The sequence below is a fragment of the Podarcis liolepis genome, assembly GCF_965112155.1.
Source record: "Podarcis liolepis genome assembly, chromosome: 7".
Taxonomy (NCBI): domain Eukaryota; kingdom Metazoa; phylum Chordata; class Lepidosauria; order Squamata; family Lacertidae; genus Podarcis; species Podarcis liolepis.
In genome coordinates, this window is record NC_139561.1 from 73469060 (window position 1) to 73481206 (window position 12147).

Genomic DNA, 12147 nt, shown 5'->3' on the forward strand with positions numbered 1-12147 from the left:
CTGCTCTGGTTCGCCAGAAGCGGCTTAGTCATGCTGGCCACATGACTCGGAAGCTGTACACCGGCTCCCTCGGCCAATAAAGTGAGATGAGCGCCGCAACCTCAGAGTCATCCACGACTGGACCTAACGGTCAGGGGTCCCTTTACCTTTACTTTAGTCCACATTTTATATGCCAGTTGTCTTTGTCCATGGAGTTTTCAGACCCTGGAGTTGGGAAAGATTGAGGGCACAAGGAGAAGGGGACGACAGAGGACGAGATGGTTGGACAGTGTTCTCGAAGCTACCAGCATGAGTTTGACCAAACTACGGGAGGCAGTGGAAGACAGCAGTGCCTGGTGTGCTCTGGTCCATGGGGTAATGAAGAGTTGGACACGACTAAACGACTAAACAACAACAAAAAGCCCACCTTTTCTCCAAGAAACTCTTATTTCCCCTCACAACCACGCCTATAGGTGAGCCAGGGGGTATAGGATGAAGCCAGTACTCAGGAAAAGTCAGGAGCAGGGGTCAGCAAACTTTTTCAGCAGGGGGCCAGTCCACTTTCCCTCAAACCTTGTGGGGGGCCAGACTATATTTGGGGGGGGGGGGGAGAACGAATTCCTATGCCCCACAAATAACCCAGAGATGCATTTTAAATAAAAGCACACCTTCTACTCATGTAAAAACAGAGATTCCTGGACTGTCCACAGGCCGGAATGAGAAGGCGATTGGGCTGCACTCGGCCCCCGGGCCTTAGTTTGCCTACCCATGGCCAAGAGGGTAAGATCAAAGTGCAAGTCAGAAGAACAGAGGGTGCAGGTAAGTACTAGAGCTAAGGAAGATCCTTGATGAGGCAGAAAACTCTTTACATTATTTTCCGCCTTAAGAGGACTCATTAGGCAGCCTTGGGGTGGGGGAGCCAAGGGGACAAAGGAATCAAGTCTAGGGTCTGAAGAAGCTGCCCAACCTCACACAGATTATCAACACCTCCTGACAATTCATAGCATCCTGGTTTACCTGTGTGGGTCCTCCTCAGCTCCAAGGAACGGATATATACACATATATGTGGACCTATTCCAAATACTGTGTTTATTGTTCCATAAAACTGAAGCCAGTTAATGCCAAGGCAAAGGGCTCCAGGGAAGGGGAGATTTACAAAAGGTTGTTGGCTATAGTCAGATGTGTCTCACTGCCGCTCGTACATCTCCTTCAGAATCTTCATGCTCTCCGAGTATCGCAGCTGGTTCTTGTGCGATCCCTCTTTCCACCTGTGAATAGTGGAGGCCACAAGTCAGCCACACAGCCCCGTATGTCTCTTTGTACCCATGGCTCTCTCAGATCAGTTGTTTCCCACGATCCCCACAAACAGCAGTTGCTGGTGCCCCTTGAGGCTGGTAGGGTATAAGGCGGGGAGACCAATGGTAGGTGGCGCTAGAGACTTATGGTGGGCGGAGCTACCTAGTTCTAGTTTTGTCTCCGACTTCCTCCCTGCTAAGCTCTATGGCAGAGCTTCCCAAACTTCTCATGTCAGTGACACACTTTTTAGACATGCGTCGTTTCATGACACGGTAATTCAGTTTTACTAGCAAGCCGGAGGTTAAACTAACCCTTTATAAGAGCGTTCATACAAGCACGCCTACACATGGCAACCGAAGCACTAACGTGTCGCGACACAGAGTTTGGAAAGCTCTTCTGCTCTACAGGTATCAAAGGAGAGGAAGCCAGGGCCACTCCCTTGACTGGCCGCAGGTAAGGAGGGAGGCAGGTAAGGGGCTGGGCTGAGGGCAGACTGAAGTTGGTGGCAGTGGCTTTGGTAATATGGTGCCCTGAGGGAGGACAAAATCCCCCCCTTCTTATTTTCACAATAATTCATTTTGGTACAGTTGATTTTTTTCTATACCCGTATGTAGGTGTTGTTATTTGGCGTCCCTTCAGCTTGGTGCCCTGTGTGGGAGACCAGCTTGCACCACCCTAAATTGCCTGGCACCTTCATTATACACCTTTAGGTGCCAGGCAAAAACATTCTTCTTCAACCAGGCCTTTGGCTAACATCCTATATCACTGAAAATGTGTTTGTGGGAGTGCTGAGGAGGGGCAGTTATGGGTTTATTTCATTCCTGTTTTTATTATGTATTTTGAGTTTTTGGTAGATGCTCATGAAGCACCCTGACATCTACCAAGGAAGGGTGCTAAACACATTTAATAAAGGACGATGGTCATAAATGAATCTGGCACAGTTTGTGGGGCAGTGCCCCAGTTTGCCTTAATGGACCAGCCTCTGCTGCAAAAGGTTCTCTGCCTCCTGCCCTCCTCCTCCTTGCTTCCAGAGCCGAGCATCCTACCTTTGCCTGATCTTCTTCCACCTCTCCATGTTCTTGTAGATGAGGGAGGACATTGATGGTACGGCATCAGAAGCCTGGAGTTGGGGGGAGAGCGAGAGAGAGAAAGAAAGAGAGAAAGAAAGAGGATTTTGTCAGCACTCTGCTTGGCCTAAAGCCCTGTAGGGCTGACACAGCGGCCTGGCAAGCAGAATAACCCAATCAACTCAAAAGCTATCCAAAGGCCAAGAAGCAAATGAAATGAAGATGCAGTAACCCCCTTAGTTGGATAAAATGAAAACGCAGAGATATTTTATTGCGGAAATCACAGTCAACATGCTGAGAGTCCGTTGACTTTAAATAATTACCGTATTTTTCGCCCTATAGGACGCACCGGCCCATAGGACGCACCTAGATTTTTTTGGGGGGGGGGAATAAAGGGGAAAAAGATTATACCCACCCCCAGGCGCAGGGCTGGGGAAGCCCGAGCTTCCCTCTCCCCCAGCCCCCAGAACGTGACCCAGAGCGATGCCGAAGCTGCGTGCAGCTTTGGCATCGTTCTGGGAGCTTGCGGGGCTGGGGGAGGGGGAAGCCCTCTGCCAGCCTCCAAACCAGGTCGGGAGACAGCGGGATGGCGTGCTGCACCTCCCCACTGTCCCCCGAGTTTGCGGGGCTGGCGACGGGGAGGAGCAGGCATCTCCCCCCCGCCAGCCTTCTAACCAAGTCAGGGGACAGCGGGATGGCGGTGGGGCTCTCCAGGCTTCAGCGAAAGCCTGCATTCGCCCCATAGGACGCACACACATTTCCCCTTCATTTTTGGAGGGGAAAAAGTGCGTCCTATAGGGTGAAAAATACGGTATCTTTACTTGTTAAAAGAAATGAAATGTTTAAAATGGCCTATACATTCAATATTTGCACGTGTAAAATTTGTGTATTTATGCGAGTGCAGCTGCCACCAGTAGCAGACAATACTAAGCTTCAGAGATCAATGTTTTGGTTGGTATAAGGCTTCCTATATATTTATTGGCTGCCGTCCATTTCAGATAAAATGCCACCCTCAGTTGACAACTCTTATCTACACACATGTAAAAAGGGTGGAGCGGAAGAGAGATAATGTGAACAGCGGGAAATCCCTGGTCTTGACAGAGCCCCTAGTGAACAGAATCAAACTTGCCAGAAAATTCTAGTTCAGTAACTATTAGTTGATGGTTGTTCAGCCTTTGTAGTTATTTACACAGTACTCAGCTTTCCCACATAGCTCAAAAGAAGCTTGCAAATTTGAGATGTCATACTAGTGCAATGATAAGGAGAAAGAAGAGTTCAGTCCCCAGTCTCAATAATAAAACCCAACAGTACTCAATATTGCTTAGAGCAGGGGTCAGCAACCCGCGGCTCCAGAGCCGCATGTGGCTCTTTTACACCTTTGCTGCGGCTCCGGGGCGGATACTAGCGAGGGGAGGAGGCGCATTGTGTGCTCCGACACTCCTCACTGTTTTAATTGTTGCAATGGTTTTGCGGCTCCCAGTTTTTCCCCCCTTCGGTCCAAGTGGCTCTTTTTGTCTTAAAGGTTGCAGACCCCTGGCTTAGAGCAAACTGCAAGCTCTTACAAATTTCCCCAGGTAGTCCAGAAACTAAGGGAACACTGTCGTGAATTGCAGTACATGGCTGGCTAGCCTGGCCATGGATTTTAACTCTGCAGCAGGTGCAGCTGAGGCTCTCATCTGCACAATTCGTTTAAAGCCGTATCATGCCACTTTAAACAGTCACGGCTGCCCCCCAGAGTCCTGGGAACTGTGATTTAATGCTGGGAGGTGTCAGGAGACCCCCCCTCCCAATTTGCCTCCCAGAGCGACAATTCACAGAGTGGTTTCACAGTCAGACCCACTTCCTGGAAATTGCAGCTCTGTGAGGGGAATGGGGTTTCCTGACAGCTCTCATCACTACAGTTCACTGGATCCTTCAAATGTTTTTAGAATGTTTTTAAACTGTTTTATTGTGGATGTGTTTGCTGCTCTTGGCTCCTGCAGGAGGAAGAGCAAGATATAAATATGAACAGTGCTTTCCCCCCTAAACAAAATGTTTAGGGGTACTCTCATTTTCCTACTCATATTGAGATACTGCCCCTCAAAGAGGCCAAACTTAGATTCACAAAATGTTTAGGGGTATGCGAACCCTGCGTCCCCCCAGAAAAAAACTGAGTATAAATATAGGTAAAGGTAAAGGGACCCCTGACAATTAGGTCCAGTCGTGGCCAACTCTGGGGTTGCGGCACTCATCTCGCTTTATTGGCCGAGGGAGCTGGCGTACAGCTTCCAGGTCATGTGGCCAGCATGACTAAGCCGCTTCTGGCGAACCAGAGCAGTGCACAGAAATGCCGTTTACCTTCCCGCTGGAGCAGTACCTATTTATCTACTTGCACTTTGACGTGCTTTCGAACTGCTAGGTTGGCAAGGAGCAGGGACCGAGCAACGGGAGCTCACCCCGTCACGGGGATTTAAACCGCCGACCTTCTGCTCGGCAAGTCCTAGGCTCTGTGGTTTAACCCACAGCGCCACCCGCGTCCCTGAATATAAATATAAATTGCTTCAAATCAGCAGAGCCTCCCACACTCCTTTTCTCCCTTCTCCCCCACCTCCCTGCTTTAGGGTGCTCTGACCGTGTCAGCAGCTACTTTCGCCTTGTCTTCGGGCTCTAGCGGGGATGGGATACGCAGGTTTACTGGTTCCCCTGCGGCGTTTGTGTGGCAGGGAGCAGGAGGCGGCAGCTTGTACACATCCTGGCTCTTCCCATTCAGACCTTCGGCGCCCTAGGATCAAAAACACGGGGAAAGAAGAGAGGCACAGGCTCAGTATCTCTTCGACTGTGGACTCGACAAGCCAAAAAGTTTCCCCCCATTCATTTCCTATGTTTATACACCACCCGTTTCTCAGCTCGAGGCAGCATACATGAGAATGTTCCCATTTCCTGATTGCAATGTAATCTGGGAGGTCGGTTAGGCAACGACTGGGCGCTGTGGGGGGCTGAGTAGGAATTTGAGCCTGGGCCTCTGCAGTCCAAGTCCAAACCTTTTTTAAAAAATATTTTTATTAAGTTTTACATAACAAATTTAAATTCAAACACATTGTTCACCTCCTCATTTAGACTCCTCTGAATCGCTTGACTTCCCTCTGCCCTTCCATGGTTACCATTGTCAATCTTTCCCCCCTTCATGTACTTATCTTATTTTCTCTAATTTGTTAAAAGAATAATAATCTATTTTCCCATAGTTTCTCGTACATTACAAGCACCACTCAAATCCTGCCAAAGTTTTTAGTTGTTTACAGTGTTCTCTTAAGTACATTATAAATTTCCCCCGTTCCTTCTTAAAATTCTTCTCTTCCTGGTTTCTGATTTTCCCAGTCAGTTTCGCCATTTCGGCATAGCCCAACATCTTCATCAGCCATTCCTCTTTGGCTGGAACTTTATCTTCTTTCCATCTCTGAGCCAGGAGCCAAGACCAAACCTCTAACCACTATGCCACACTGCAGGGCTGGCCTCATCATTGGGCAGAGTGAGGTGGCAGCAAATTATCGGTTATTTAAAACTCAGAAGCAAAGCGGCTGTGAGCTCCTCTCTGGGAGGCCTGAAAATTTGTGTGGTCTTGCTGAGCCAAGGTGCGGCCTAACATGTTGAACCTGGCCAGTACACACAAAAGAGTATTAATCAAAAAGAGTGAGCTTTGTTTTCATGGCAGCCGGGTAGAATTCTGTCCAATGTCAGTCCAGACCGACCACAGCCAACCCTTCCCCTCTGAAGTTTTGTGGTAATATTATTTGATGTTGGATTAGGTGGTAGTAGCACAGGCATTCCTAGATCCCTTGAGGTAATAGTAAGCTGTAACAGTTCTCTGGGCCACCTTTGCCAGGCCCTGCCACACTGAACCAAGATGGGCAGCAGCGGATGGGGGGAGGAATACCAGTCTGCTACCTCCCCCTTGTCTGCCACCTGTGGCAAAGGGCTCACTCTGCCCAATGAGAGGACTGGCCCTGCCGCACCTTTTCCTAAGCGAGGGCCTCTTATTTAGTACCTCCTCATCCTCCAGTAGGACAGGCAGATTCGGGCTGGGAGATCGCTCCTGCTCCCGGACCATGGGGCTGTTCCGCATCCAGGCCCGACAGATGGGGTACAGCGGGGTGCTCTCGGAGAACTGCGCCAGGTCGACGCTCCGGTCAAACAGCTTGATGACATAGGTGTCTGCGGGGGACAAGGCAGCAAGACACAGCTCTGCAAGGCAGCCCTTTAAAAATGTCATCCGGTTCTTGGGGTTATATGGAAGCCACTAAGGGCTCCATTTATTATCAATCAATCAATCAATCAATCTTTATTACGGTCCAGAGACCCAACAAATCGTTACAAAGCAATGCCCAATTCAGACAGCCTACCTTCAGGTTAAACAAGCATTTTGTTCAGACTTAAAGATAGGAATCACTGGTTCTTGCAACCACTGATTAAAAACTTCGCCACTGTTAATGTTCTAGCATTTGCCAGTCTTCCAATAGGAACCTGACATGGTGAGCCTCTGATTTTCCTGGGAAAGGTACCAGCAAGGGTAATATCAGTTCAGCCCTGGCTTGCTCATATTTCGCACAGTGCAGCAAAATATGTTTTATGGAATCGATGTCTTGAGCACACGAGCAAAGTCTGTCCTGGTAGGGAACTCCTCTCAACCTGCCATCCAACACGGCAGAAGGAAAGACGTTTAGCCTGGCTTTGGTGAAAAACCTTCGATAATTTGGTACTGTCAAGTTTTTAATGTAAGATGTTAAATTAAAGACATGTCTATTATTATTATTATTGCCAGTGTTGGTAACAATAGGTGAAGCCAGAGCCAATGACACATGAAGCCATGACCTTAACAGTTGTAAGGAAGGAGGCAGGGGATGGCTAAGGCCAGAATGAGGTTGATGGGGCAGTGTCCCATTTGCTCAGATAAGCTAGCCTGCACTGGCTTCAAGGATTGCCAGCTTCAAGGACGGGATAGGAGTGGCCTTCTCACAGGCTCCACCCACACCCTGATTCGGCCAACTCTGTGATCAACCACATCTTTCGGGGGAGTCTTGCTGGATCAGCCCCCTGTTTCTACTCACTCTGTTTCTGCTGCCCACCCTCCGTCAATCCATCGTCCGTCTCTTTCCTCTTCTTGCGGCGGTGGTGAGAGAACCGGCTGGACGGCCTGAGAGCAATGCCACCGTTTAGAAACTGTGCAGCTGGCTGACTCGCTGCACAAGTGTCAGAAAGGCCTGGAGGCATTTTCCAAGCCCTGGGGGCAAGCCACAGCATCACTTGTGCAACTAAAACTGAAAGCCGCTAACACTGGCTGATTATTACTATTATTTATTAAATTTGTATGCTGCACAGTTCACAGCATAAGATTACAATATAAAAAACACATAATGCCAAAATTTGATGGGAATGCTGCGTAGTGCAAGCCTTAAAGCACTGCAAGCTGCACTGCTTCTCAGTCTCAGTGTGTGCTCAGGCACAAGATCCCAACCTTTCCTCAAGTTCCCCCTGCATGTCAGTGGATGGTGTTGGTGGCAAATACAAGCAACAGTTGGCCAACAAAGCCAACCAAAATGTGTGAGCCCATGAAGTAACACAGGGCTAACTCAGTTTTACTCAGAGTAGGATCCACTGAACTTAATGGACCTAAGTTAGTCATGTCCATTAATGGCAACGGATCTACTGAGTAGGACTAACACAGGATACAACCGACAGTGTGATGTTTGCTGCAGCAATAGTTTCAGGCATGAGAGACCTGTGCTAGAGAACCTCCAGGAGGTGTATTTTGAGTGACAGGCTTACTTAACTTGCTCATTTGAAATCCAGTTCAGGAGCATCAACCGGCCAAGCCACACTGCCTAGTTCTAAATGCCATTTTGCGGTGAATGAGTACAGTGGAATAATAGACTCGCAGAATTGTAAGAAGGGACCACGAGGGTCATCTAATCCAACCCCCTGCAACACAGGAATATTTTGCCCAATGCGGGGCTAGAACCCACAACCCTAAGATTAAGAGTCTCGTGTTCTACCAGCTGGGCTAAGAATTGTGAAATCTGAAATCTCCCATGCTATGGTTATCAACAGGTGGGGAAGACGCTGTAAAGAACCATACCTCTTTCCTGTGGCAGTAGGAGAAGAGTCCCTGAAACCGCAAAGCAAGAGGATTTAGGAATTGCCCAGAATGCAATAGCTTCACCAGCAAGAAGGAAAAAAAAAGGGGGGGAATCCTACTCCCCAGGATAGCTGGTCCCAGGAGAGGATTAACCATTCTTAGGATTTTGGGGCCCCCAAGAACACTCCTCTCCCATGACTTTCAGTAGAAGTCGGGACCATTTTTAAAGCCCTTATATAAAAATAAATATCCCATGGCAACTTTACAAATTAAGATCTTTTGTATTAGCCCTCTTTGCAAACACAGACACACAAAACCTAGTAGCTAGGTTTGTTTGTTTTCTGCAAATTGTTATATGCTTAACCTGTTAGGATATTTAGGGCAAAGCTGTGGGGCTCATTTTCACAGGTTCCTTCCATTCTCCTAGACCAGGGGTAGGCAACCTAAGGCCCGGGGGCCGGATGCGGCCCAATCGCCTTCTCAATCCGGCCCGCGGATGGTCTGGGAATCAGTGTGGTTTTACCTGAGTAGAATGTGTCCTTTTATTTAAAATGCATCTCTGGGTTATTTGTGGGGCATAGGAATTCATTAATATTCCCCCCCCCCCAAATATAGTCTGTCCCACCACATGGTCTGAGGGACGGTGGACCAGCCCATGGCTGAAAAAGGTTGCTGACTCCTGTCCTAGACACTTTGGAGAGAAAAGAAAGGAAAGAAACCCAGAGAAGAAGCAGGAAACAAAAGCCAACTGTCTAAACGCATGATTCTGATTCTCAATAGAAGTGGGCCCCTAAGGGTGGGGGGAGGAGAAATCCTTCCTTTATTCAGTTTCAACATATGCCTGGGCAAGTCTTGCCCACCTGTTCACATTCGGTGTAACGCAGGAGGCATGTGCAGTCATAGGGGGTTTACTGAATTCAATGGGGCTTACTCCCAGGTAAGTGGGGCTACAATATCAGCCTCATCCACCCAACCCTATTCTGCTGGGAATAAACAATGAGGTATGCTCGTTACCATTCTGCACTGCCACAGCAGTTTTTAAAACATATTTTACTTCTGCAAACCTAGAGTTCTCGCAGGTCTAGCTTTTGTGCATGGGTGGGGTACCATTCTGGCAACTCTGGCACCCTCAGTCCAACCATCAGAAATAAAGGGAATGGTGTTGTTTGCTGCCCAGCATCCTGGAGACAGGATACTAGACAAAATGGACCTTGGCCTGATCTAGAAGGGCAATTCTTAGTTCCAAAGTGGCAGGACCACAGGATCAAAGAATTTTAGTGTTGCAGGTCATCTACTTCAATACAGGAATCTCCTCCACCCACCCCAGTTTTCCCTGGCTGGCAGACATAGCTACAATATTATTTTAGCTATCTAGGAGCTGGCCCTTGGCAACAGCCAAAAATTTGATGGCATGGTACAGCAGTCAAGGGCAAGTGAAGGCAACTAGGGAATGCTTGAGTGTCTTACTTGCTGAGTACATCTGAGGGAGTCTTCCCAGAGTCGTCTTCCATCTGCTCCCTGTGGAGATGAGTCAGGAAAAGGGGGAACAGGATGTTAGTGTCCGAGGGGGAAAACTGGCATCTCATTTGAGGACCCACTTCTTGGAGCAACTACAGTGGTACCTCGGGTTACATACGCTTCAGGTTACAGACTCTGCTAACCCAGAAATAGTACCTCAGGTTAAGAACTTTGCTTCAGGATGAGAACAGAAATCGTGCAGCAGCAGCGCAGCAGCAGCAGGAGGCCCATTAGCTAAAGTGGTGCTTCAGGTTAAGAACAGTTTCAGGTTAAGAACGGACCTCCGGAATGAATTAAGTACTTAACCTGAGGTACCACTGTACTCCTTGCAGGAGAAGGAGCTAGTCGCAAAGCACGCCACAAGGAATCTAAGGCCTCTTCCTTCTAGGCAACGGTAGATAAGAAATTGCAAGCTAATACATTGCCTACTCCTGAACCCAAAAGAACCTGGCAATACTTACCGATCAACCTCAGACTTCTCCAGTAGGCATTGCAGCACAGCATCGAGGCGGTTTCGAGCATTGGCCGTCTCTAGATCTGGGGAAGGTCCGCAGGGGAGAAAATCATTATTCTGGCAGAAAGCGTTTACCCACCCCCTCCACTTTACAGTACAACATAGGATCTATTTTTTCTCCATAGCGGCTGTCCCCAACCTCGTGCCCAGTGGGTGCTTTGGTGATGATGAGGTCACTTCTGCACTGCCCTTTCAGCCGCTGCTGCTTTCCCCTGACTTTCGTGGCAGAGTTTTCAGAGCGCCCCTACCTGGCTTTTCCGTTTTCACCTTCGTGTGTAGCATGTTTACCAGAATCACAGTTCCCTGCAAGAGAAAAAATAAACCTGCGTCTCACTTGATACAGAGGATTCTAGGCATTATGGCCAAGTGATATTGAACGTTCAAAATAGGAAGATATACTGTATGAACTAAGGAGGGAAACAGAAAATACCTTAAAGGCAGGATGGGTACCTTTAACAAGCATGGGATTTTGCAAAGAAGGGCCACAAGACTGCGCCTCTTGCGCACATTTCTGGCCTCCGTGTTTACAGCAGCTTTATCTTTTTACCTTACAGCAGTTTCCTCTTTCTCTACCGACCCTTCACGTGATCGATGAAGCGGGATCTCTGGGATCTTTTATTTTTATTTTGCCAAGCTCCTGCCAGGTAGCCAGCCCTGTGCGCTCTTGCCCGGGAACAAGCCCTACTGAACTCGGTGGGGCTTACTCCCGAGTAGACACACGTGCAGCATTGCACTGCCCAGCTCGTCCCGGGCTCCAAGGTGCCGGAAAGGCTTTCGGTTCTGCTGCAGCTGACCTTTCGGAGCTGCTTCTCTTGCGCCGGACAGCGTTGACTCCAGGAGAGAGGGCAGAAGCCGGTCCCCGATTCTCCGGACCAAAGGACTTTGCTGCTTGCTTTGCTGCTGGCCTTTCGGCCCTTGCTCCCCGTCGCCCCGCCCTCGCGCGATCCCGGACACCCCCAAGCGAAGAAGCAGCAAAACACCCGCAGTTGCAACAGCAGAAGCCACCTCTCTGCCAATCGCTCCTTCTCTGATGCCAGTTCGCACGAATGCAGAAAAACCGCCTCTGGCCCGCTGCATGCTGGGAGTTGTAGGCGACTTTTTGCCGGGGGCGGGGCGGGGGGCGGGAAGCTTCGGCCAATGGGCTGCCCGCTTCCCTTCTTTGAATTGATCTCTGCGTTCTGTGCGTGTGTATTTTAAGGAGCGGGACACAGTGTAAGATTGGGAGTCATGGGGTTGGTAGAGAAGAGTGTATTTATGAACTTAACAGTGCTTAGTTTATTTTATTTTTTTTGTTGCTCTTTTTGTAGAACAGTCCAGTTGGAAGGGACATTGATGGTTCAACCCCGTGGAATGCAGGAATCCTGGGTGGGCTCGAACCACCAAACTTCCGGCCAGCAGTCAGATGTTGCCTAAGCCTCTCCTCAAAGTTTTCGCATTTTGCATTTTTGGTTTCTGTGTAGTAGTAGTAGTTGCAGATAATTGACCCGTATGGAGAATCTGATCCCACCGCAGGAAAGATGTCTCTTGATTGCTAGGATGGAAGGGAGGGCAAATAGGGCTGGCTCCAGTTCTGGTGGGACAAGGGTGGTGCTGTGGTCTAAACCACAGAGCCCAGGGCTTGCCAATCATAAGGTCGGTGGTTCGAATCCCCTCGACAGGGTGAG

General features: G+C 49.0%; 1 protein-coding gene across 6 annotated transcripts; it reads right to left on the reverse strand.

The window, feature by feature from the left end:
• Nucleotides 1–1043: 1043 nt before the first annotated feature.
• LIN37 (lin-37 DREAM MuvB core complex component) lies at nucleotides 1044–11597 on the reverse strand. 6 transcript variants are annotated; one of them, XM_083512359.1, is made up of 10 exons: nucleotides 11489–11597; nucleotides 10732–10786; nucleotides 10431–10506; nucleotides 9919–9969; nucleotides 8452–8481; nucleotides 7424–7509; nucleotides 6364–6530; nucleotides 4954–5103; nucleotides 2322–2395; nucleotides 1044–1247 (listed from the first exon to the last, which is right to left on the reverse strand). In XM_083512359.1, the coding sequence occupies exons 1-10, from the start codon at nucleotides 11558–11560 to the stop codon at nucleotides 1166–1168; spliced, it is 843 nt and encodes a 280-aa protein (XP_083368485.1). In that variant the 5' UTR covers nucleotides 11561–11597; the 3' UTR covers nucleotides 1044–1165. The 6 variants fall into 6 exon arrangements, with proteins under 6 accessions (XP_083368485.1, XP_083368489.1, XP_083368490.1 ...); XM_083512363.1 differs by having other exon boundaries at nucleotides 11031–11540; XM_083512364.1 differs by lacking the exon at nucleotides 11489–11597 and adding an exon at nucleotides 11278–11482.
• Between the last annotated feature and the right edge of the window lie 550 nt (nucleotides 11598–12147).